The following is a 21,171-nucleotide window of genomic DNA, read 5'->3' as shown; positions in this document are numbered from 1 at the left end:
ACTTACCCGAGTCAAATTTGCCCAGCAGCAGGGCAGCTCACAGAAATGAAAAGGCTTCCTCCCCTCATAGACCCGTGGGGATAGGGCAGCACCAAAGAAGGAAGGCACAGTGAAATGAAAAATCCCACCAGTTTCCAAGTGCTCAAAAGCTACCACAGCTCTAATGAAGAGACTGATGTGGAACACAGCCAGACCCCAGTAAAAAACAGAAGAGCCAGCTCTGCTTTAAAAAAAATAAACTCTTGACTGAAGAATCTTCAAACACCTAAAAACATTACCACCTCCTTGCTGAAGGCAAAGAGAATGACTAGGGGTTGTGGGTAAGGGGAGTGGTATTTAACAGCTTTGCTGTGGTGCTCTTTGCTGCCTCCTGCTGGCCAGGAGCGATATTCCCAATAGTAATTATGATGATCCGTGGACTCACCGTGTCATTAGAAAGTGAGGGAAGAGAAGGGATGTATTTGTTGAAAGTGGCAACAAGAGGAAAGTAAAATACCAACACCACCTCATTGTCTATTGCCAGACCTAGGAGTGTGGCTGAAATAGAGACCCCCATGTGACAGTGCAGCAGTGGATGCTGTGTCTGAAGCAGAGAGCCAGAAGGTTAAGAGAGTGGGAGATAAAGAGGTCATGGATAGAAGTTAGTTTGTTGCAAACAGAGCGAGAGTTCAAGCGTGCACAAGTAAAGGGGGTGGTGGTTTTAGGTGCAAGCGAGTTCTGCTTTTGAAGTCAATTGAAAGGCACACATGGATGTGCAAGGCTAGGACATTGTGGGGGAGATGTCAGCAGTAGGAGCAAGATGAGAGTGACATGAGATGCAGATTTGCAGTAATGAGACCGAAGTGCAAGGGGGAGAGAGTCTTTAGGAATGTGTGACGTTCATGAATACAAAATATTCCAGCTCAATAGGATATGGTAAGAAAACACAACCTTATTATTGTGTCACCTGGCAACAGATAAAGCATTTTTTTTCTTTAAATTTACTTTTAAAATCTGTTCTGGGTCAAGGTATGAACTTAAAGGGACACTGAACCCAATGTTTTTCTTTCATAATTCAGATAGAGCAGCAATTTTAAGTAACTTTCTAATTTACTCCTATTATCAAATTTTCTTCATTCTCTTGGTATCTTTATTTGAAATGCAAGAATATAAGTTTAGATGCCGGACCATTTTTGGTGAACAACCTGGGTTGTTATTGCTGACTGGTAGATAAATTCATCCACCAATAAACAAGGGCTGTGCAGCGTCATGAACCAAAAAAAATAGCTTAGATGCCTTCTTTTTCAAATAAAGATGGCAAGAGAACAAAGAAAAATTGATAAAAGGAGTAAATTATAAACTTGCTTAAAATTGCATGCTCTATCTGAATCACAAAAGAAAAACTTTGGGTTCAGTGCCCCTTTAAAGGGACAGTCTAGTCCAAAATATACTTTCGCTATTCAGATAGAGAATGTCATTTTAAACAACTTTCCAATTTACTTTTATCACCAATTTTGCTTTGTTCTCTTGGTATTCTTAGTTGAAAGCTAAAATTAGGAGGTTCATATGCTAATTTCTAAGCCCTTGAAGGGCGCCTCTTCTCTCAGGGCATTTTGACAGTTTTTCACCACTACAGGGTGTTAGTTCATGTGTGTCATTTAGATAACACTGTGCTCATGCACGTGAAGTTCCAGGGAGCCAGCACTGATGGGCTAAAATGCAAGTCTGTCAAACGAACTGAAATAAGGAGGAAGTCTGCAGAGGCTTAGATACAAGATAATCACAGAGGTAAAAATGATATTAATATAACTGTTGGTTATGCAAAACTAGGGAATGGGTAATAAAAAGATTATCTTTTAAAACAATAAAAATTCTGGTGTAGACTGTCCCTTTAACAAAACAAAAAAAAGTTGTTTTTGACTGCAGAGAAGATGCATGTTTGCGCAGTATTTGAGTTAAGGGTCGTTTAGCTAATAGCAATCTTCTGCAAACCTGGTGTTAAGGCGATATCGGATAGTCTCATCAGCATCAATAGCACAGAGGTGGAGCTATTTTTAATGCATTTTTATGTCACAATTTGCCTTTGTCTCACATTCCCACATCCAGGGGCCGAATGAGAGTAACACTGGAAGTCTGAGCTGCGGGATTTATCAGCTGCAGACTCAAGGACACAGCAATGAAATACGAGACAGGCAGACTTGGCTCAGACAATGGAAAACGTCAGCAAGAGGGACGGACAAATTATATACACAGGGGCTAGCACCTGGGAATGTCATACAATACTAAAATACCCTATATAGATATAGCTAAGCTACCCCTTCAAAAAGTTTATCCCAATCCTTAAAAACTTAAGGTCCATTTGGATGAATTAATGCCCGGTTTTTAATAAAACAATTAAAAACCAAAGGGCACTTTAATTAATCAAAATTGACTTTTCAATGTTTTCTTCAAACACCTAACTTTTAATCCTGAATGCCGCTCCAGCGATTCCCCCGGCCGTCGGAAGCCTCTGCAGACGTCAGAAATGACGAATCAAGCTTCCTCCAATGACAGCTTCCCCCGGGGGGGAATCTTGGCCTGATGCAACGCTGTGAATGGATGAAGCCGGATTTGTCATTTTGTACCCGCAAAGACGGCTTGCGACGGGCGGAGGAAGTGCTGGAGCGGCTGCCAAGATTAAAAGGCAAGTCTTTGAAGAAAACAGTGAAATGTCAATTTTGATTAATTAAAGTGCCCTTGTTTTTAATAGGTTTAATAAAAACCGGGCACTAATTCATCAAAATGGACTTTCACTTTAAGAAGTTTAGATACAAACAGAAAAAAGGGGAGTGCCTAAAAAAGGTCAGCTATGGAATACGGATAATAAAACAGAATAAATTACAATGCTGGAATAACAATGTAATACACTCTGTACAAAGTGATACAAATATGTTCAAAATATTTTAATATTAAAAAGTCAGCTATGGAATGCCGATATTTAAACAGAATAAATTGCTATGCTGAAATAATGCAAATCACTCTGTATAAAGTGATAAACATGTACAAAGATATAAATATTAAAAAGGCATCTGTTAAAATACAATATCAAATTTATTAAACAATGCTGTAATATTATCACCGGTGGTTCTAACAATATAACTAAAAACAAGAAATCTAACACGTACTCTAGACAAGGCAAAACTAAATATCAATAAGTCTCTTATTATTATTGTCTTTTAATATAGCGTATGTTTATTTTGTTGAATTTGCATATTATTTGTTCTGCAGATACTGATAGGCACCGCTTGAAATCTATATTAAACTATACCGGTCAAAACTACGCCATTATGCGTCTGTTAGGACGGTACTCGTTAAATATCTTTTAAAAGTTTTAAAACGAGATTTGTTAATAAAGAAAGTTGATATTTTATATATATACACATTATGTATTTTAAATTTGTATCTGCTATATACAGCGCTGTTCCTCTTCAGGTAAAATGTATGTATATATTTTGAACATATTTGTATCACTTTAAACAGAGTGTATTACATTGTTGTTCCAGCATTGTAATTTATTCTGTTTTATTATCCGTATTCCATAAGTGACCTTTTTTAGGCGTCCCCCTTTTTTCTGTTTGTACCTGAGAATATCAGCAAGAGGGACAGACAAATGATATACACAGAGAGCAGACACATGGGAACGTCACTCAGACAAGGGACCATAATGCAGAAATGGGACATAAAATTGAATTTTTTGGACAATTTAGGACATGAAGATCTGATGTTAAAAGCTGAACAGATCACAGAGGACATATCAAATCAAAACTCTCCACAACTCACCCAAAAATACAAGTGTCATTAGCCCCTCACCGACAAAGAAAAAGCCCTCAGAGATCTAACAGTAGTCCCAACGCCCATATGTAATAGGTGCTGTATTCCATTCGCTCTGTGACACCACCCAATAGATTATTCTGTACTGCTGCTCACTGACAAGAAAAAGCCCTCAGATCTTACAGTAGTCCCAACGCCCATATGTAATAGGTGCTGTATTCCATTCACTCTGTGACACCACCCAATAGATTATTCTGTACTGCTGCTCACTGACAAGAAAAAGCCCTCAGATCTTACAGTAGTCCCAACGCCCATATGTAATAGGTGCTGTATTCCATTCGCTCTGTGACACCACCCAATAGATTATTCTGTACTGCTGCTCACTGACAAGAAAAAGCCCTCAGAGATCTAACCGTAGTCCCAACACCCATATGTAATAGGTGTTGTATTCCATTCGCTCTGTGACACCACCCAATAGATTATTCTGTACTGCTGCTCACCGGCAAAGAAAAAGCCCTCAGATCTTACAGTAGTCCCAACGCCCATATGTAATAGGTGCTGTATTCCATTCGCTCTGTGACACCACCCAATAGATTATTCTGTACCGCTGCTCACTGACAAGAAAAAGCCCTCAGATCTTACAGTAGTCCCAACGCCCATATGTAATAGGTGCTGTATTCCATTCGCTCTGTGACACCACCCAATAGATTATTCTGTACTGCTGCTCACTGACAAGAAAAAGCCCTCAGAGATCTAACCGTAGTCCCAACACCCATATGTAATAGGTGCTGTATTCCATTCGCTCTGTGACACCACCCAATAGATTATTCTGTACTGCTGCTCACTGACAAGAAAAAGCCCTCAGATCTAACCGTAGTCCCAACGCCCATATGTAATAGGTGCTGTATTCCATTCGCTCTGTGACACCACCCAATAGATTATTCTGTACTGCTGCTCACTGACAAGAAAAAGCCCTCAGATCTAACCGTAGTCCCAACGCCCATATGTAATAGGTGCTGTATTCCATTCGCTCTGTGACACCACCCAATAGATTATTCTGTACTGCTGCTCACTGACAAGAAAAAGCCCTCAGATCTTACAGTAGTCCCAACGCCCATATGTAATAGGTGCTGTATTCCATTCGCTCTGTGACACCACTCAATAGATTATTCTGTACTGCTGCTCACTGACAAGAAAAAGCCCTCAGAGATCTAACCGTAGTCCCAACACCCATATGTAATAGGTGTTGTATTCCATTCGCTCTGTGACACCACCCAATAGATTATTCTGTACTGCTGCTCACCGGCAAAGAAAAAGCCCTCAGATCTTACAGTAGTCCCAACGCCCATATGTAATAGGTGCTGTATTCCATTCGCTCTGTGACACCACCCAATAGATTATTCTGTACTGCTGCTCACTGACAAGAAAAAGCCCTCAGATCTTACAGTAGTCCCAACGCCCATATGTAATAGGTGCTGTATTCCATTCACTCTGTGACACCACCCAATAGATTATTCTGTACTGCTGCTCACTGACAAGAAAAAGCCCTCAGATCTTACAGTAGTCCCAACGCCCATATGTAATAGGTGCTGTATTCCATTCGCTCTGTGACACCACCCAATAGATTATTCTGTACCGCTGCTCACCGACAAGAAAAAGCCCTCAGAGATCTAACCGTAGTCCCAACACCCATATGTAATAGGTGCTGTATTCCATTCGCTCTGTGACACCACCCAATAGATTATTCTGTACCGCTGCTCACTGACAAGAAAAAGCCCTCAGATCTAACAGTAGTCCCAACGCTCATATGTAATAGGTGCTGTATTCCATTCACTCTGTGACACCACCCAATAGATTATTCTGTACCGCTGCTCACTGACAAGAAAAAGCCCTCAGATCTAACAGTAGTCCCAACGCCCATATGTAATAGGTGCTGTATTCCATTCGCTCTGTGACACCACCCAATAGATTATTCTGTACCGCTGCTCACTGACAAGAAAAAGCCCTCAGATCTTACAGTAGTCCCAACGCTCATATGTAATAGGTGCTGTATTCCATTCACTCTGTGACACCACCCAATAGATTATTCTGTACCGCTGCTCACTGACAAGAAAAAGCCCTCAGATCTAACAGTAGCCCCAACGCCCATATGTAATAGGTGCTGTATTCCATTCGCTCTGTGACACCACCCAATAGATTATTCTGTACTGCTGCTCACTGACAAGAAAAAGCCCTCAGATCTAACAGTAGTCCCAACGCCCATATGTAATAGGTGCTGTATTCCATTCACTCTGTGACACCACCCAATAGATTATTCTGTACCGCTGCTCACTGACAAGAAAAAGCCCTCAGATCTTACAGTAGTCCCAACGCTCATATGTAATAGGTGCTGTATTCCATTCACTCTGTGACACCACCCAATAGATTATTCTGTACCGCTGCTCACTGACAAGAAAAAGCCCTCAGAGATCTAACCGTAGTCCCAACACCCATATGTAATAGGTGTTGTATTCCATTCGCTCTGTGACACCACCCAATAGATTATTCTGTACTGCTGCTCACTGACAAGAAAAAGCCCTCAGATCTAACCGTAGTCCCAACGCCCATATGTAATAGGTGCTGTATTCCATTCGCTCTGTGACACCACCCAATAGATTATTCTGTACCGCTGCTCACTGACAAGAAAAAGCCCTCAGATCTAACAGTAGTCCCAACGCCCATATGTAATAGGTGCTGTATTCCATTCACTCTGTGACACCACCCAATAGATTATTCTGTACCGCTGCTCACTGACAAGAAAAAGCCCTCAGATCTAACCGTAGTCCCAACGCCCATATGTAATAGGTGCTGTATTCCATTCGCTCTGCGACACCACCCAATAGATTATTCTGTACCGCTGCTCACTGACAAGAAAAAGCCCTCAGAGATCTAACCGTAGTCCCAACACCCATATGTAATAGGTGCTGTATTCCATTCACTCTGTGACACCACCCAATAGATTATTCTGTACTGCTGCTCACTGACAAGAAAAAGCCCTCAGATCTAACCGTAGTCCCAACACCCATATGTAATAGGTGCTGTATTCCATTCGCTCTGTGACACCACCCAATAGATTATTCTGTACCGCTGCTCACTGACAAGAAAAAGCCCTCAGATCTTACAGTAGTCCCAACGCCCATATGTAATAGGTGCTGTATTCCATTCACTCTGTGACACCACCCAATAGATTATTCTGTACCGCTGCTCACTGACAAGAAAAAGCCCTCAGATCTAACAGTAGCCCCAACGCCCATATGTAATAGGTGCTGTATTCCATTCACTCTGTGACACCACCCAATAGATTATTCTGTACTGCTGCTCACTGACAAGAAAAAGCCCTCAGATCTAACCGTAGTCCCAACACCCATATGTAATAGGTGCTGTATTCCATTCACTCTGTGACACCACCCAATAGATTATTCTGTACTGCTGCTCACTGACAAGAAAAAGCCCTCAGATCTAACCGTAGTCCCAACGCCCATATGTAATAGGTGCTGTATTCCATTCACTCTGTGACACCACCCAATAGATTATTCTGTACTGCTGCTCACTGACAAGAAAAAGCCCTCAGATCTAACAGTAGTCCCAACGCCCATATGTAATAGGTGCTGTATTCCATTAGCTCTGTGACACCACCCAATAGATTATTCTGTACCGCTGCTCACTGACAAGAAAAAGCCCTCAGATCTTACAGTAGTCCCAACGCCCATATGTAATAGGTGCTGTATTCCATTCACTCTGTGACACCACCCAATAGATTATTCTGTACCGCTGCTCACTGACAAGAAAAAGCCCTCAGATCTAACAGTAGCCCCAACGCCCATATGTAATAGGTGCTGTATTCCATTCACTCTGTGACACCACCCAATAGATTATTCTGTACTGCTGCTCACTGACAAGAAAAAGCCCTCAGATCTTACAGTAGTCCCAACGCCCATATGTAATAGGTGCTGTATTCCATTCACTCTGTGACACCACCCAATAGATTATTCTGTACCGCTGCTCACTGACAAGAAAAAGCCCTCAGATCTAACCGTAGTCCCAACACCCATATGTAATAGGTGCTGTATTCCATTCGCTCTGTGACACCACCCAATAGATTATTCTGTACCGCTGCTCACTGACAAGAAAAAGCCCTCAGATCTTACAGTAGTCCCAACGCCCATATGTAATAGGTGCTGTATTCCATTCACTCTGTGACACCACCCAATAGATTATTCTGTACTGCTGCTCACTGACAAGAAAAAGCCCTCAGATCTAACAGTAGCCCCAACGCCCATATGTAATAGGTGCTGTATTCCATTCACTCTGTGACACCACCCAATAGATTATTCTGTACCGCTGCTCACTGACAAGAAAAAGCCCTCAGATCTTACAGTAGTCCCAACGCCCATATGTAATAGGTGCTGTATTCCATTCACTCTGTGACACCACCCAATAGATTATTCTGTACCGCTGCTCACTGACAAGAAAAAGCCCTCAGATCTTACAGTAGTCCCAACGCCCATATGTAATAGGTGCTGTATTCCATTCGCTCTGCGACACCACCCAATAGATTATTCTGTACCGCTGCTCACTGACAAGAAAAAGCCCTCAGAGATCTAACCGTAGTCCCAACACCCATATGTAATAGGTGCTGTATTCCATTCGCTCTGTGGCACCACCCAATAGATTATTCTGTACTGCTGCTCACTGACAAGAAAAAGCCCTCAGATCTTACAGTAGTCCCAACGCCCATATGTAATAGGTGCTGTATTCCATTCGCTCTGTGACACCACCCAATAGATTATTCTGTACCGCTGCTCACTGACAAGAAAAAGCCCTCAGATCTAACAGTAGCCCCAACGCCCATATGTAATAGGTGCTGTATTCCATTCACTCTGTGACACCACCCAATAGATTATTCTGTACTGCTGCTCACTGACAAGAAAAAGCCCTCAGATCTTACAGTAGTCCCAACGCCCATATGTAATAGGTGCTGTATTCCATTCACTCTGTGACACCACCCAATAGATTATTCTGTACCGCTGCTCACTGACAAGAAAAAGCCCTCAGATCTTACAGTAGTCCCAACGCCCATATGTAATAGGTGCTGTATTCCATTCACTCTGTGACACCACCCAATAGATTATTCTGTACCGCTGCTCACTGACAAGAAAAAGCCCTCAGATCTTACAGTAGTCCCAACGCCCATATGTAATAGGTGCTGTATTCCATTCGCTCTGCGACACCACCCAATAGATTATTCTGTACTGCTGCTCACTGACAAGAAAAAGCCCTCAGATCTTACAGTAGTCCCAACGCTCATATGTAATAGGTGCTGTATTCCATTCACTCTGTGACACCACCCAATAGATTATTCTGTACCGCTGCTCACTGACAAGAAAAAGCCCTCAGATCTTACAGTAGTCCCAACGCCCATATGTAATAGGTGCTGTATTCCATTCACTCTGTGACACCACCCAATAGATTATTCTGTACCGCTGCTCACTGACAAGAAAAAGCCCTCAGATCTTACAGTAGTCCCAACGCCCATATGTAATAGGTGCTGTATTCCATTCGCTCTGCGACACCACCCAATAGATTATTCTGTACCGCTGCTCACTGACAAGAAAAAGCCCTCAGAGATCTAACCGTAGTCCCAACACCCATATGTAATAGGTGCTGTATTCCATTCGCTCTGTGGCACCACCCAATAGATTATTCTGTACTGCTGCTCACTGACAAGAAAAAGCCCTCAGATCTTACAGTAGTCCCAACGCCCATATGTAATAGGTGCTGTATTCCATTCGCTCTGTGGCACCACCCAATAGATTATTCTGTACTGCTGCTCACTGACAAGAAAAAGCCCTCAGATCTTACAGTAGTCCCAACGCCCATATGTAATAGGTGCTGTATTCCATTCGCTCTGTGACACCACCCAATAGATTATTCTGTACCGCTGCTCACTGACAAGAAAAAGCCCTCAGATCTAACAGTAGCCCCAACGCCCATATGTAATAGGTGCTGTATTCCATTCACTCTGTGACACCACCCAATAGATTATTCTGTACTGCTGCTCACTGACAAGAAAAAGGAGGAAAAGTGCATTACCCGACTCAGTCCAAACTCATCCTGTTCATCCAGTGGGATCCCATAATTGCCAATCAGAGGATAGGTGAGGACCAAAATCTGGGACTTGTAGGACGGGTCTGTAAGTGCCTCGGGGTACCCAACCATCCCGGTCTGGAACACTGGACGGGTGAGAGATGTAAGCAGTGAGGATGAGGGTGAATAACTGTAACAGAGAGCACTCAGCAGCCAGCACATGTCATTTCATGTAACAAGTATTGTTCGGCTCTCCTCAAATAACCATCACTTCCCCTATCCCCAAAAAGCATCCGTGTCATGTCACCTCTTCTCCCAACCAGGGTCTGCCACCTCAATGAGTCCCACTTGTCACTTAAACTCAAGAAATTACCTTATGCCCATCTCATTGGGCCCCATCAAAACCCAACCCTCTCTCTGCAGGCTCTATGCCCGCAGCGCCCCTGCACTCCTCTCAGTATCTGTATCTCACAGTCACCTTATACAACACTCCTGCACTCCTCTGAGTATCTGTACCTCACAGTCCCCTGATACAGATACTGAGAGGAGCGCAGGAGTGTTGTATCAGGGGACTGTGAGATATAGATACTGAGAGGAGCGCAGGAGGAGCTGTATCAGGGGACTGTGAGGTACAGATACTGAGAGGAGCGCAGGAGAGCTGTATCAGGGGACTGTGAGGTACAGATACTGAGAGGAGCGCAGGAGACTGTGAGGTACAGATACTGAGAGGAGCGCAGGAGACTGTGAGGTACAGATACTGAGAGGAGCGCAGGAGACTGTGAGGTACAGATACTGAGAGGAGTGCAGGAGAGCTGTATCTCACAATCCCCTGATACAGCTCTCCTGAACTCCTCTCAGTATCTGTACCTCACAGTCCCCTGATACAGCTCTCCTCTCAGTATCTGTACCTCACAGTCCCCTGATACAGCTCTCCTCTCAGTATCTGTACCTCACAGTCCCCTGATACAGCTCTCCTCTCAGTATCTGTACCTCACAGTCCCCTGATACAGCTCTCCTCTCAGTATCTGTACCTCACAGTCCCCTGATACAGCTCTCCTCTCAGTATCTGTACCTCACAGTCCCCTGATACAGCTCTCCTCTCAGTATCTGTACCTCACAGTCCCCTGATACAGCTCTCCTGCGCTCCTCTCAGTATCTGTACCTCACAGTCCCCTGATACAGCTCTCCATCTACTGCAGCTGCCCCCCTTGCTATGAGCGATTCTAAATAACTCTAGCTCTCTCTCTCAGGTCTGCTCTCTCTCTCTCAGGTCTGCTCTCTCTCTCTCAGGTCTGCTCTCTCTCTCTCAGGTCTGCTCTCTCTCTCTCAGGTCTGCTCTCTCTCTCTCAGGTCTGCTCTCTCTCTCTCAGGTCTGCTCTCTCTCTCTCAGGTCTGCTCTCTCTCTCTCAGGTCTGCTCTCTCTCTCTCAGGTCTGCTCTCTCTCTCTCAGGTCTGCTCTCTCTCTCTCAGGTCTGCTCTCTCTCTCTCAGGTCTGCTCTCTCTCTCTCAGGTCTGCTCTCTCTCTCTCAGGTCTGCTCTCTCTCTCTCAGGTCTGCTCTCTCTCTCTCTCAGGTCTGCTCTCTCTCTCTCAGGTCTGCTCTCTCTCTCTCAGGTCTGCTCTCTCTCTCTCTCAGGTCTGCTCTCTCTCTCTCTCAGGTCTGCTCTCTCTCTCTCAGGTCTGCTCTCTCTCTCTCAGGTCTGCTCTCTCTCTCTCAGGTCTGCTCTCTCTCTCTCAGGTCTGCTCTCTCTCTCTCAGGTCTGCTCTCTCTCTCTCAGGTCTGCTCTCTCTCTCTCAGGTCTGCTCTCTCTCTCTCAGGTCTGCTCTCTCTCTCTCAGGTCTGCTCTCTCTCTCTCTCTCTCTCTCTCTCTCTCAGGTCTGCTCTCTCTCTCAGGTCTGCTCTCTCTCTCAGGTCTGCTCTCTCTCAGGTCTGCTCTCTCTCAGGTCTGCTCTCTCTCAGGTCTGCTCTCTCTCAGGTCTGCTCTCTCTCAGGTCTGCTCTCTCTCAGGTCTGCTCTCTCTCAGGTCTGCTCTCTCTCTCTCTCAGGTCTGCTCTCTCTCTCTCTCAGGTCTGCTCTCTCTCAGGTCTGCTCTCTCTCTCTCTCAGGTCTGCTCTCTCTCTCTCTCAGGTCTGCTCTCTCTCTCTCTCAGGTCTGCTCTCTCTCTCAGGTCTGCTCTCTCTCTCAGGTCTGCTCTCTCTCTCTCTCAGGTCTGCTCTCTCTCTCTCTCAGGTCTGCTCTCTCTCTCTCTCAGGTCTGCTCTCTCTCTCTCTCAGGTCTGCTCTCTCTCTCTCTCAGGTCTGCTCTCTCTCTCTCTCAGGTCTGCTCTCTCTCTCTCTCAGGTCTGCTCTCTCTCTCTCTCAGGTCTGCTCTCTCTCTCTCTCAGGTCTGCTCTCTCTCTCTCTCAGGTCTGCTCTCTCTCTCTCTCAGGTCTGCTCTCTCTCTCTCTCAGGTCTGCTCTCTCTCTCTCTCAGGTCTGCTCTCTCTCTCTCTCAGGTCTGCTCTCTCTCTCTCTCAGGTCTGCTCTCTCTCTCTCTCAGGTCTGCTCTCTCTCTCTCTCCGGTCTGCTCTCTCTCTCTCTCAGGTCTGCTCTCTCTCTCTCTCAGGTCTGCTCTCTCTCTCTCTCAGGTCTGCTCTCTCTCTCTCTCAGGTCTGCTCTCTCTCTCTCTCAGGTCTGCTCTCTCTCTCTCTCAGGTCTGCTCTCTCTCTCTCTCTCAGGTCTGCTCTCTCTCTCTCTCTCAGTTCTGCTCTCTCTCTCTCTCTCAGGTCTGCTCTCTCTCTCTCTCTCAGGTCTGCTCTCTCTCTCTCTCTCAGGTCTGCTCTCTCTCTCTCTCTCAGGTCTGCTCTCTCTCTCTCTCTCAGGTCTGCTCTCTCTCTCTCTCTCAGGTCTGCTCTCTCTCTCTCTCTCAGGTCTGCTCTCTCTCTCTCTCTCAGGTCTGCTCTCTCTCTCTCTCTCAGGTCTGCTCTCTCTCTCTCTCTCAGGTCTGCTCTCTCTCTCTCTCTCAGGTCTGCTCTCTCTCTCTCTCTCAGGTCTGCTCTCTCTCTCTCTCTCAGGTCTGCTCTCTCTCTCTCTCTCAGGTCTGCTCTCTCTCTCTCTCTCAGGTCTGCTCTCTCTCTCTCTCTCAGGTCTGCTCTCTCTCTCTCTCTCTGGTGTGCTCTCTCTCTCTCTCTCAGGTCTGCTCTCTCTCTCTCTCTCAGGTCTGCTCTCTCTCTCTCTCTCAGGTCTGCTCTCTCTCTCTCTCAGGTCTGCTCTCTCTCTCTCTCTCAGGTCTGCTCTCTCTCTCTCTCAGGTCTGCTCTCTCTCTCTCTCTCAGGTCTGCTCTCTCTCTCTCTCTCAGGTCTGCTCTCTCTCTCTCTCTCAGGTCTGCTCTCTCTCTCTCTCAGGTCTGCTCTCTCTCTCTCTCAGGTCTGCTCTCTCTCTCTCTCTCAGGTCTGCTCTCTCTCTCTCTCTCAGGTCTGCTCTCTCTCTCTCTCTCAGGTCTGCTCTCTCTCTCTCTCTCAGGTCTGCTCTCTCTCTCTCTCTCAGGTCTGCTCTCTCTCTCTCTCTCAGGTCTGCTCTCTCTCTCTCTCTCAGGTCTGCTCTCTCTCTCTCTCTCATGTCTGCTCTCTCTCTCTCTCTCAGGTCTGCTCTCTCTCTCTCTCTCAGGTCTGCTCTCTCTCTCTCTCTCAGGTCTGCTCTCTCTCTCTCTCAGGTCTGCTCTCTCTCTCTCTCTCAGGTCTGCTCTCTCTCTCTCTCTCAGGTCTGCTCTCTCTCTCTCTCTCAGGTCTGCTCTCTCTCTCTCTCTCAGGTCTGCTCTCTCTCTCTCTCTCAGGTCTGCTCTCTCTCTCTCTCTCAGGTCTGCTCTCTCTCTCTCTCAGGTCTGCTCTCTCTCTCTCTCTCAGGTCTGCTCTCTCTCTCTCTCTCAGGTCTGCTCTCTCTCTCTCTCTCAGGTCTGCTCTCTCTCTCTCTCAGGTCTGCTCTCTCTCTCTCTCAGGTCTGCTCTCTCTCTCTCTCAGGTCTGCTCTCTCTCTCTCTCAGGTCTGCTCTCTCTCTCTCTCAGGTCTGCTCTCTCTCTCTCTCAGGTCTGCTCTCTCTCTCTCTCAGGTCTGCTCTCTCTCTCTCTCAGGTCTGCTCTCTCTCTCTCTCAGGTCTGCTCTCTCTCTCTCTCAGGTCTGCTCTCTCTCTCTCTCAGGTCTGCTCTCTCTCTCTCTCAGGTCTGCTCTCTCTCTCTCTCAGGTCTGCTCTCTCTCTCTCTCAGGTCTGCTCTCTCTCTCTCTCAGGTCTGCTCTCTCTCTCTCTCAGGTCTGCTCTCTCTCTCTCTCAGGTCTGCTCTCTCTCTCTCTCAGGTCTGCTCTCTCTCTCTCTCAGGTCTGCTCTCTCTCTCTCTCAGGTCTGCTCTCTCTCTCTCTCAGGTCTGCTCTCTCTCTCTCTCAGGTCTGCTCTCTCTCTCTCTCAGGTCTGCTCTCTCTCTCTCTCAGGTCTGCTCTCTCTCTCTCTCAGGTCTGCTCTCTCTCTCTCTCAGGTCTGCTCTCTCTCTCTCTCAGGTCTGCTCTCTCTCTCTCTCAGGTCTGCTCTCTCTCTCTCTCAGGTCTGCTCTCTCTCTCTCTCAGGTCTGCTCTCTCTCTCTCTCAGGTCTGCTCTCTCTCTCTCTCAGGTCTGCTCTCTCTCTCTCTCAGGTCTGCTCTCTCTCTCTCTCAGGTCTGCTCTCTCTCTCTCTCAGGTCTGCTCTCTCTCTCTCTCAGGTCTGCTCTCTCTCTCTCTCAGGTCTGCTCTCTCTCTCTCTCAGGTCTGCTCTCTCTCTCTCTCAGGTCTGCTCTCTCTCTCTCTCAGGTCTGCTCTCTCTCTCTCTCAGGTCTGCTCTCTCTCTCTCTCAGGTCTGCTCTCTCTCTCTCTCAGGTCTGCTCTCTCTCTCTCTCAGGTCTGCTCTCTCTCTCTCTCAGGTCTGCTCTCTCTCTCTCTCAGGTCTGCTCTCTCTCTCTCTCAGGTCTGCTCTCTCTCTCTCTCAGGTCTGCTCTCTCTCTCTCTCAGGTCTGCTCTCTCTCTCTCTCAGGTCTGCTCTCTCTCTCTCTCAGGTCTGCTCTCTCTCTCTCTCAGGTCTGCTCTCTCTCTCTCTCAGGTCTGCTCTCTCTCTCTCTCAGGTCTGCTCTCTCTCTCTCTCAGGTCTGCTCTCTCTCTCTCTCAGGTCTGCTCTCTCTCTCTCTCAGGTCTGCTCTCTCTCTCTCTCAGGTCTGCTCTCTCTCTCTCTCAGGTCTGCTCTCTCTCTCTCTCAGGTCTGCTCTCTCTCTCTCTCAGGTCTGCTCTCTCTCTCTCTCAGGTCTGCTCTCTCTCTCTCTCAGGTCTGCTCTCTCTCTCTCTCAGGTCTGCTCTCTCTCTCTCTCAGGTCTGCTCTCTCTCTCTCTCAGGTCTGCTCTCTCTCTCTCTCAGGTCTGCTCTCTCTCTCTCTCAGGTCTGCTCTCTCTCTCTCTCAGGTCTGCTCTCTCTCTCTCTCAGGTCTGCTCTCTCTCTCTCTCAGGTCTGCTCTCTCTCTCTCTCAGGTCTGCTCTCTCTCTCTCTCAGGTCTGCTCTCTCTCTCTCTCAGGTCTGCTCTCTCTCTCTCTCAGGTCTGCTCTCTCTCTCTCTCAGGTCTGCTCTCTCTCTCTCTCAGGTCTGCTCTCTCTCTCTCTCAGGTCTGCTCTCTCTCTCTCTCAGGTCTGCTCTCTCTCTCTCTCAGGTCTGCTCTCTCTCTCTCTCAGGTCTGCTCTCTCTCTCTCTCAGGTCTGCTCTCTCTCTCTCTCAGGTCTGCTCTCTCTCTCTCTCAGGTCTGCTCTCTCTCTCTCTCAGGTCTGCTCTCTCTCTCTCTCAGGTCTGCTCTCTCTCTCTCTCAGGTCTGCTCTCTCTCTCTCTCAGGTCTGCTCTCTCTCTCTCTCAGGTCTGCTCTCTCTCTCTCTCAGGTCTGCTCTCTCTCTCTCTCAGGTCTGCTCTCTCTCTCTCTCAGGTCTGCTCTCTCTCTCTCTCAGGTCTGCTCTCTCTCTCTCTCAGGTCTGCTCTCTCTCTCTCTCAGGTCTGCTCTCTCTCTCTCTCAGGTCTGCTCTCTCTCTCTCTCAGGTCTGCTCTCTCTCTCTCTCAGGTCTGCTCTCTCTCTCTCTCAGGTCTGCTCTCTCTCTCTCTCAGGTCTGCTCTCTCTCTCTCTCAGGTCTGCTCTCTCTCTCTCTCAGGTCTGCTCTCTCTCTCTCTCAGGTCTGCTCTCTCTCTCTCTCAGGTCTGCTCTCTCTCTCTCTCAGGTCTGCTCTCTCTCTCTCTCAGGTCTGCTCTCTCTCTCTCTCAGGTCTGCTCTCTCTCTCTCTCAGGTCTGCTCTCTCTCTCTCTCAGGTCTGCTCTCTCTCTCTCTCAGGTCTGCTCTCTCTCTCTCTCAGGTCTGCTCTCTCTCTCTCTCAGGTCTGCTCTCTCTCTCTCTCAGGTCTGCTCTCTCTCTCTCTCAGGTCTGCTCTCTCTCTCTCTCAGGTCTGCTCTCTCTCTCTCTCAGGTCTGCTCTCTCTCTCTCTCAGGTCTGCTCTCTCTCTCTCAGGTCTGCTCTCTCTCTCTCTCAGGTCTGCTCTCTCTCTCTCTCAGGTCTGCTCTCTCTCTCTCTCAGGTCTGCTCTCTCTCTCTCTCAGGTCTGCTCTCTCTCTCTCTCAGGTCTGCTCTCTCTCTCTCTCAGGTCTGCTCTCTCTCTCTCTCAGGTCCTGCTCTCTCTCTCTCTCAGGTCTCGCTTCTCATCTCTCTCTCAGTCTGCTCTCTCTCTCTCTCAGGTCTGCTCTCTCATCTCTCTCAGGTCTCTCTCTCTCTCTCTCAGGTCTGGCTCTCTCTCTCTCTCAGGTCTGCTCTCTCTCTCTCTCAGGTCTGCTCTCTCTCTCTCTCAGGTCTGCTCTCTCTCTCTCTCAGGTCTGGCTCTCCTCTCTCTCTCAGGTCTTGCTCTCTCTCTCTCTCAGGTCTGCTCTCTCTCTCTCTCTGGTCTGCTCTCTCTCTCTCCTCAGGGCTGCTCTCTCTCTCTCTCAGGCTGCTCTCTCTCATCTCTCAGGGTCTGCTCTCTCTTCTCTCCTCAGGTCTGCCTCTCTCTCTCTCTCAGGTCTGCTCTCTCTCTCTCTCATGTCTGCTCTCTCTCTCTCTCTGGTCGTCCCTCTCTCTCTCTCAGGTCTGCTCTCTCTCTCTCTCAGGTCTGGCTCTCTCTCTCTCTCAGGTCTGCTCTCTCTCTCTCTCAGGTCTGCTCTCTCTCTCTCTCAGGTCTGCTCTCTCTCTCTCTCAGGTCTGCTCTCTCTCTCTCTCAGGTCTGCTCTCTCTCTCTCTCAGGTCTGCTCTCTCTCTCTCTCAGGTCTGCTCTCTCTCTCTCTCAGGTCTGCTCTCTCTCTCTCTCAGGTCTGCTCTCTCTCTCTCTCAGGTCTGCTCTCTCTCTCTCTCAGGTCTGCTCTCTCTCTCTCTCAGGTCTGCTCTCTCTCTCTCTCAGGTCTGCTCTCTCTCTCTCTCAGGTCTGCTCTCTCTCTCTCTCAGGTCTGCTCTCTCTCTCTCTCAGGTCTGCTCTCTCTCTCTCTCAGGTCTGCTCTCTCTCTCTCTCAGGTCTGCTCTCTCTCTCTCTCAGGTCTGCTCTCTCTCTCTCTCAGGTCTGCTCTCTCTCTCTCTCAGGTCTGCTCTCTCTCTCTCTCAGGTCTGCTCTCTCTCTCTCTCAGGTCTGCTCTCTCTCTCTCTCAGGTCTGCTCTCTCTCTCTCTCAGGTCTGCTCTCTCTCTCTCTCAGGTCTGCTCTCTCTCTCTCTCAGGTCTGCTCTCTCTCTCTCTCAGGTCTGCTCTCTCTCTCTCTCAGGTCTGCTCTCTCTCTCTCTCAGGTCTGCTCTCTCTCTCTCTCAGGTCTGCTCTCTCTCTCTCTCAGGTCTGCTCTCTCTCTCTCTCAGGTCTGCTCTCTCTCTCTCTCAGGTCTGCTCTCTCTCTCTCTCAGGTCTGCTCTCTCTCTCTCTCAGGTCTGCTCTCTCTCTCTCTCAGGTCTGCTCTCTCTCTCTCTCAGGTCTGCTCTCTCTCTCTCTCAGGTCTGCTCTCTCTCTCTCTCAGGTCTGCTCTCTCTCTCTCTCAGGTCTGCTCTCTCTCTCTCTCAGGTCTGCTCTCTCTCTCTCTCAGGTCTGCTCTCTCTCTCTCTCAGGTCTGCTCTCTCTCTCTCTCAGGTCTGCTCTCTCTCTCTCTCAGGTCTGCTCTCTCTCTCTCTCAGGTCTGCTCTCTCTCTCTCTCAGGTCTGCTCTCTCTCTCTCTCAGGTCTGCTCTCTCTCTCTCTCAGGTCTGCTCTCTCTCTCTCTCAGGTCTGCTCTCTCTCTCTCTCAGGTCTGCTCTCTCTCTCTCTCAGGTCTGCTCTCTCTCTCTCTCAGGTCTGCTCTCTCTCTCTCTCAGGTCTGCTCTCTCTCTCTCTCAGGTCTGCTCTCTCTCTCTCTCAGGTCTGCTCTCTCTCTCTCTCAGGTCTGCTCTCTCTCTCTCTCAGGTCTGCTCTCTCTCTCTCTCAGGTCTGCTCTCTCTCTCTCTCAGGTCTGCTCTCTCTCTCTCTCAGGTCTGCTCTCTCTCTCTCTCAGGTCTGCTCTCTCTCTCTCTCAGGTCTGCTCTCTCTCTCTCTCAGGTCTGCTCTCTCTCTCTCTCAGGTCTGCTCTCTCTCTCTCTCAGGTCTGCTCTCTCTCTCTCTCAGGTCTGCTCTCTCTCTCTCTCAGGTCTGCTCTCTCTCTCTCTCAGGTCTGCTCTCTCTCTCTCTCAGGTCTGCTCTCTCTCTCTCTCAGGTCTGCTCTCTCTCTCTCTCAGGTCTGCTCTCTCTCTCTCTCAGGTCTGCTCTCTCTCTCTCTCAGGTCTGCTCTCTCTCTCTCTCAGGTCTGCTCTCTCTCTCTCTCAGGTCTGCTCTCTCTCTCTCTCAGGTCTGCTCTCTCTCTCTCTCAGGTCTGCTCTCTCTCTCTCTCAGGTCTGCTCTCTCTCTCTCTCAGGTCTGCTCTCTCTCTCTCTCAGGTCTGCTCTCTCTCTCTCTCAGGTCTGCTCTCTCTCTCTCTCAGGTCTGCTCTCTCTCTCTCTCAGGTCTGCTCTCTCTCTCTCTCAGGTCTGCTCTCTCTCTCTCTCAGGTCTGCTCTCTCTCTCTCTCAGGTCTGCTCTCTCTCTCTCTCAGGTCTGCTCTCTCTCTCTCTCAGGTCTGCTCTCTCTCTCTCTCAGGTCTGCTCTCTCTCTCTCTCAGGTCTGCTCTCTCTCTCTCTCAGGTCTGCTCTCTCTCTCTCTCAGGTCTGCTCTCTCTCTCTCTCAGGTCTGCTCTCTCTCTCTCTCAGGTCTGCTCTCTCTCTCTCTCAGGTCTGCTCTCTCTCTCTCTCAGGTCTGCTCTCTCTCTCTCTCAGGTCTGCTCTCTCTCTCTCTCAGGTCTGCTCTCTCTCTCTCTCAGGTCTGCTCTCTCTCTCTCTCAGGTCTGCTCTCTCTCTCTCTCAGGTCTGCTCTCTCTCTCTCTCAGGTCTGCTCTCTCTCTCTCTCAGGTCTGCTCTCTCTCTCTCTCAGGTCTGCTCTCTCTCTCTCTCAGGTCTGCTCTCTCTCTCTCTCAGGTCTGCTCTCTCTCTCTCTCAGGTCTGCTCTCTCTCTCTCTCAGGTCTGCTCTCTCTCTCTCTCAGGTCTGCTCTCTCTCTCTCTCAGGTCTGCTCTCTCTCTCTCTCAGGTCTGCTCTCTCTCTCTCTCAGGTCTGCTCTCTCTCTCTCTCAGGTCTGCTCTCTCTCTCTCTCAGGTCTGCTCTCTCTCTCTCTCAGGTCTGCTCTCTCTCTCTCTCAGGTCTGCTCTCTCTCTCTCTCAGGTCTGCTCTCTCTCTCTCTCAGGTCTGCTCTCTCTCTCTCTCAGGTCTGCTCTCTCTCTCTCTCAGGTCTGCTCTCTCTCTCTCTCAGGTCTGCTCTCTCTCTCTCTCAGGTCTGCTCTCTCTCTCTCTCAGGTCTGCTCTCTCTCTCTCTCAGGTCTGCTCTCTCTCTCTCTCAGGTCTGCTCTCTCTCTCTCTCAGGTCTGCTCTCTCTCTCTCTCAGGTCTGCTCTCTCTCTCTCTCAGGTCTGCTCTCTCTCTCTCTCAGGTCTGCTCTCTCTCTCTCTCAGGTCTGCTCTCTCTCTCTCTCAGGTCTGCTCTCTCTCTCTCTCAGGTCTGCTCTCTCTCTCTCTCAGGTCTGCTCTCTCTCTCTCTCAGGTCTGCTCTCTCTCTCTCTCAGGTCTGCTCTCTCTCTCTCTCAGGTCTGCTCTCTCTCTCTCTCAGGTCTGCTCTCTCTCTCTCTCAGGTCTGCTCTCTCTCTCTCTCAGGTCTGCTCTCTCTCTCTCTCAGGTCTGCTCTCTCTCTCTCTCAGGTCTGCTCTCTCTCTCTCTCAGGTCTGCTCTCTCTCTCTCTCAGGTCTGCTCTCTCTCTCTCTCAGGTCTGCTCTCTCTCTCTCTCAGGTCTGCTCTCTCTCTCTCTCAGGTCTGCTCTCTCTCTCTCTCAGGTCTGCTCTCTCTCTCTCTCAGGTCTGCTCTCTCTCTCTCTCAGGTCTGCTCTCTCTCTCTCTCAGGTCTGCTCTCTCTCTCTCTCAGGTCTGCTCTCTCTCTCTCTCAGGTCTGCTCTCTCTCTCTCTCAGGTCTGCTCTCTCTCTCTCTCAGGTCTGCTCTCTCTCTCTCTCAGGTCTGCTCTCTCTCTCTCTCAGGTCTGCTCTCTCTCTCTCTCAGGTCTGCTCTCTCTCTCTCTCAGGTCTGCTCTCTCTCTCTCTCAGGTCTGCTCTCTCTCTCTCTCAGGTCTGCTCTCTCTCTCTCTCAGGTCTGCTCTCTCTCTCTCTCAGGTCTGCTCTCTCTCTCTCTCAGGTCTGCTCTCTCTCTCTCTCAGGTCTGCTCTCTCTCTCTCTCAGGTCTGCTCTCTCTCTCTCTCAGGTCTGCTCTCTCTCTCTCTCAGGTCTGCTCTCTCTCTCTCTCAGGTCTGCTCTCTCTCTCTCTCAGGTCTGCTCTCTCTCTCTCTCAGGTCTGCTCTCTCTCTCTCTCAGGTCTGCTCTCTCTCTCTCTCAGGTCTGCTCTCTCTCTCTCTCAGGTCTGCTCTCTCTCTCTCTCAGGTCTGCTCTCTCTCTCTCTCAGGTCTGCTCTCTCTCTCTCTCAGGTCTGCTCTCTCTCTCTCTCAGGTCTGCTCTCTCTCTCTCTCAGGTCTGCTCTCTCTCTCTCTCAGGTCTGCTCTCTCTCTCTCTCAGGTCTGCTCTCTCTCTCTCTCAGGTCTGCTCTCTCTCTCTCTCAGGTCTGCTCTCTCTCTCTCTCAGGTCTGCTCTCTCTCTCTCTCAGGTCTGCTCTCTCCTC

The 21,171-nt window shown here is 48.6% G+C and overlaps 1 protein-coding gene across 3 annotated transcripts in view; it reads right to left on the bottom strand.

Moving 5' to 3' along the window:
• CAD (carbamoyl-phosphate synthetase 2, aspartate transcarbamylase, and dihydroorotase) overlaps window positions 1-21,171 on the bottom strand; it is a 290,191-nt gene that overhangs the window by 257,434 nt on the left and 11,586 nt on the right. For all 3 annotated transcript variants that reach the window (XM_053709445.1, XM_053709446.1, XM_053709447.1), the window contains exon 2: window positions 9,922-10,061. In XM_053709445.1, coding sequence (XP_053565420.1) covers window positions 9,922-10,061 — 140 coding nt within the window. The remainder of the gene's footprint in view (window positions 1-9,921; window positions 10,062-21,171) is intronic.

The sequence above is a fragment of the Bombina bombina genome, chromosome 4 (genome assembly GCF_027579735.1).
Source record: "Bombina bombina isolate aBomBom1 chromosome 4, aBomBom1.pri, whole genome shotgun sequence".
In the NCBI taxonomy this organism is placed as follows: Eukaryota; Metazoa; Chordata; class Amphibia; order Anura; family Bombinatoridae; genus Bombina; species Bombina bombina.
Note: the sequence above shows the minus strand (reverse complement) of the source record. Positions and strands in the feature narration are given on the sequence as shown.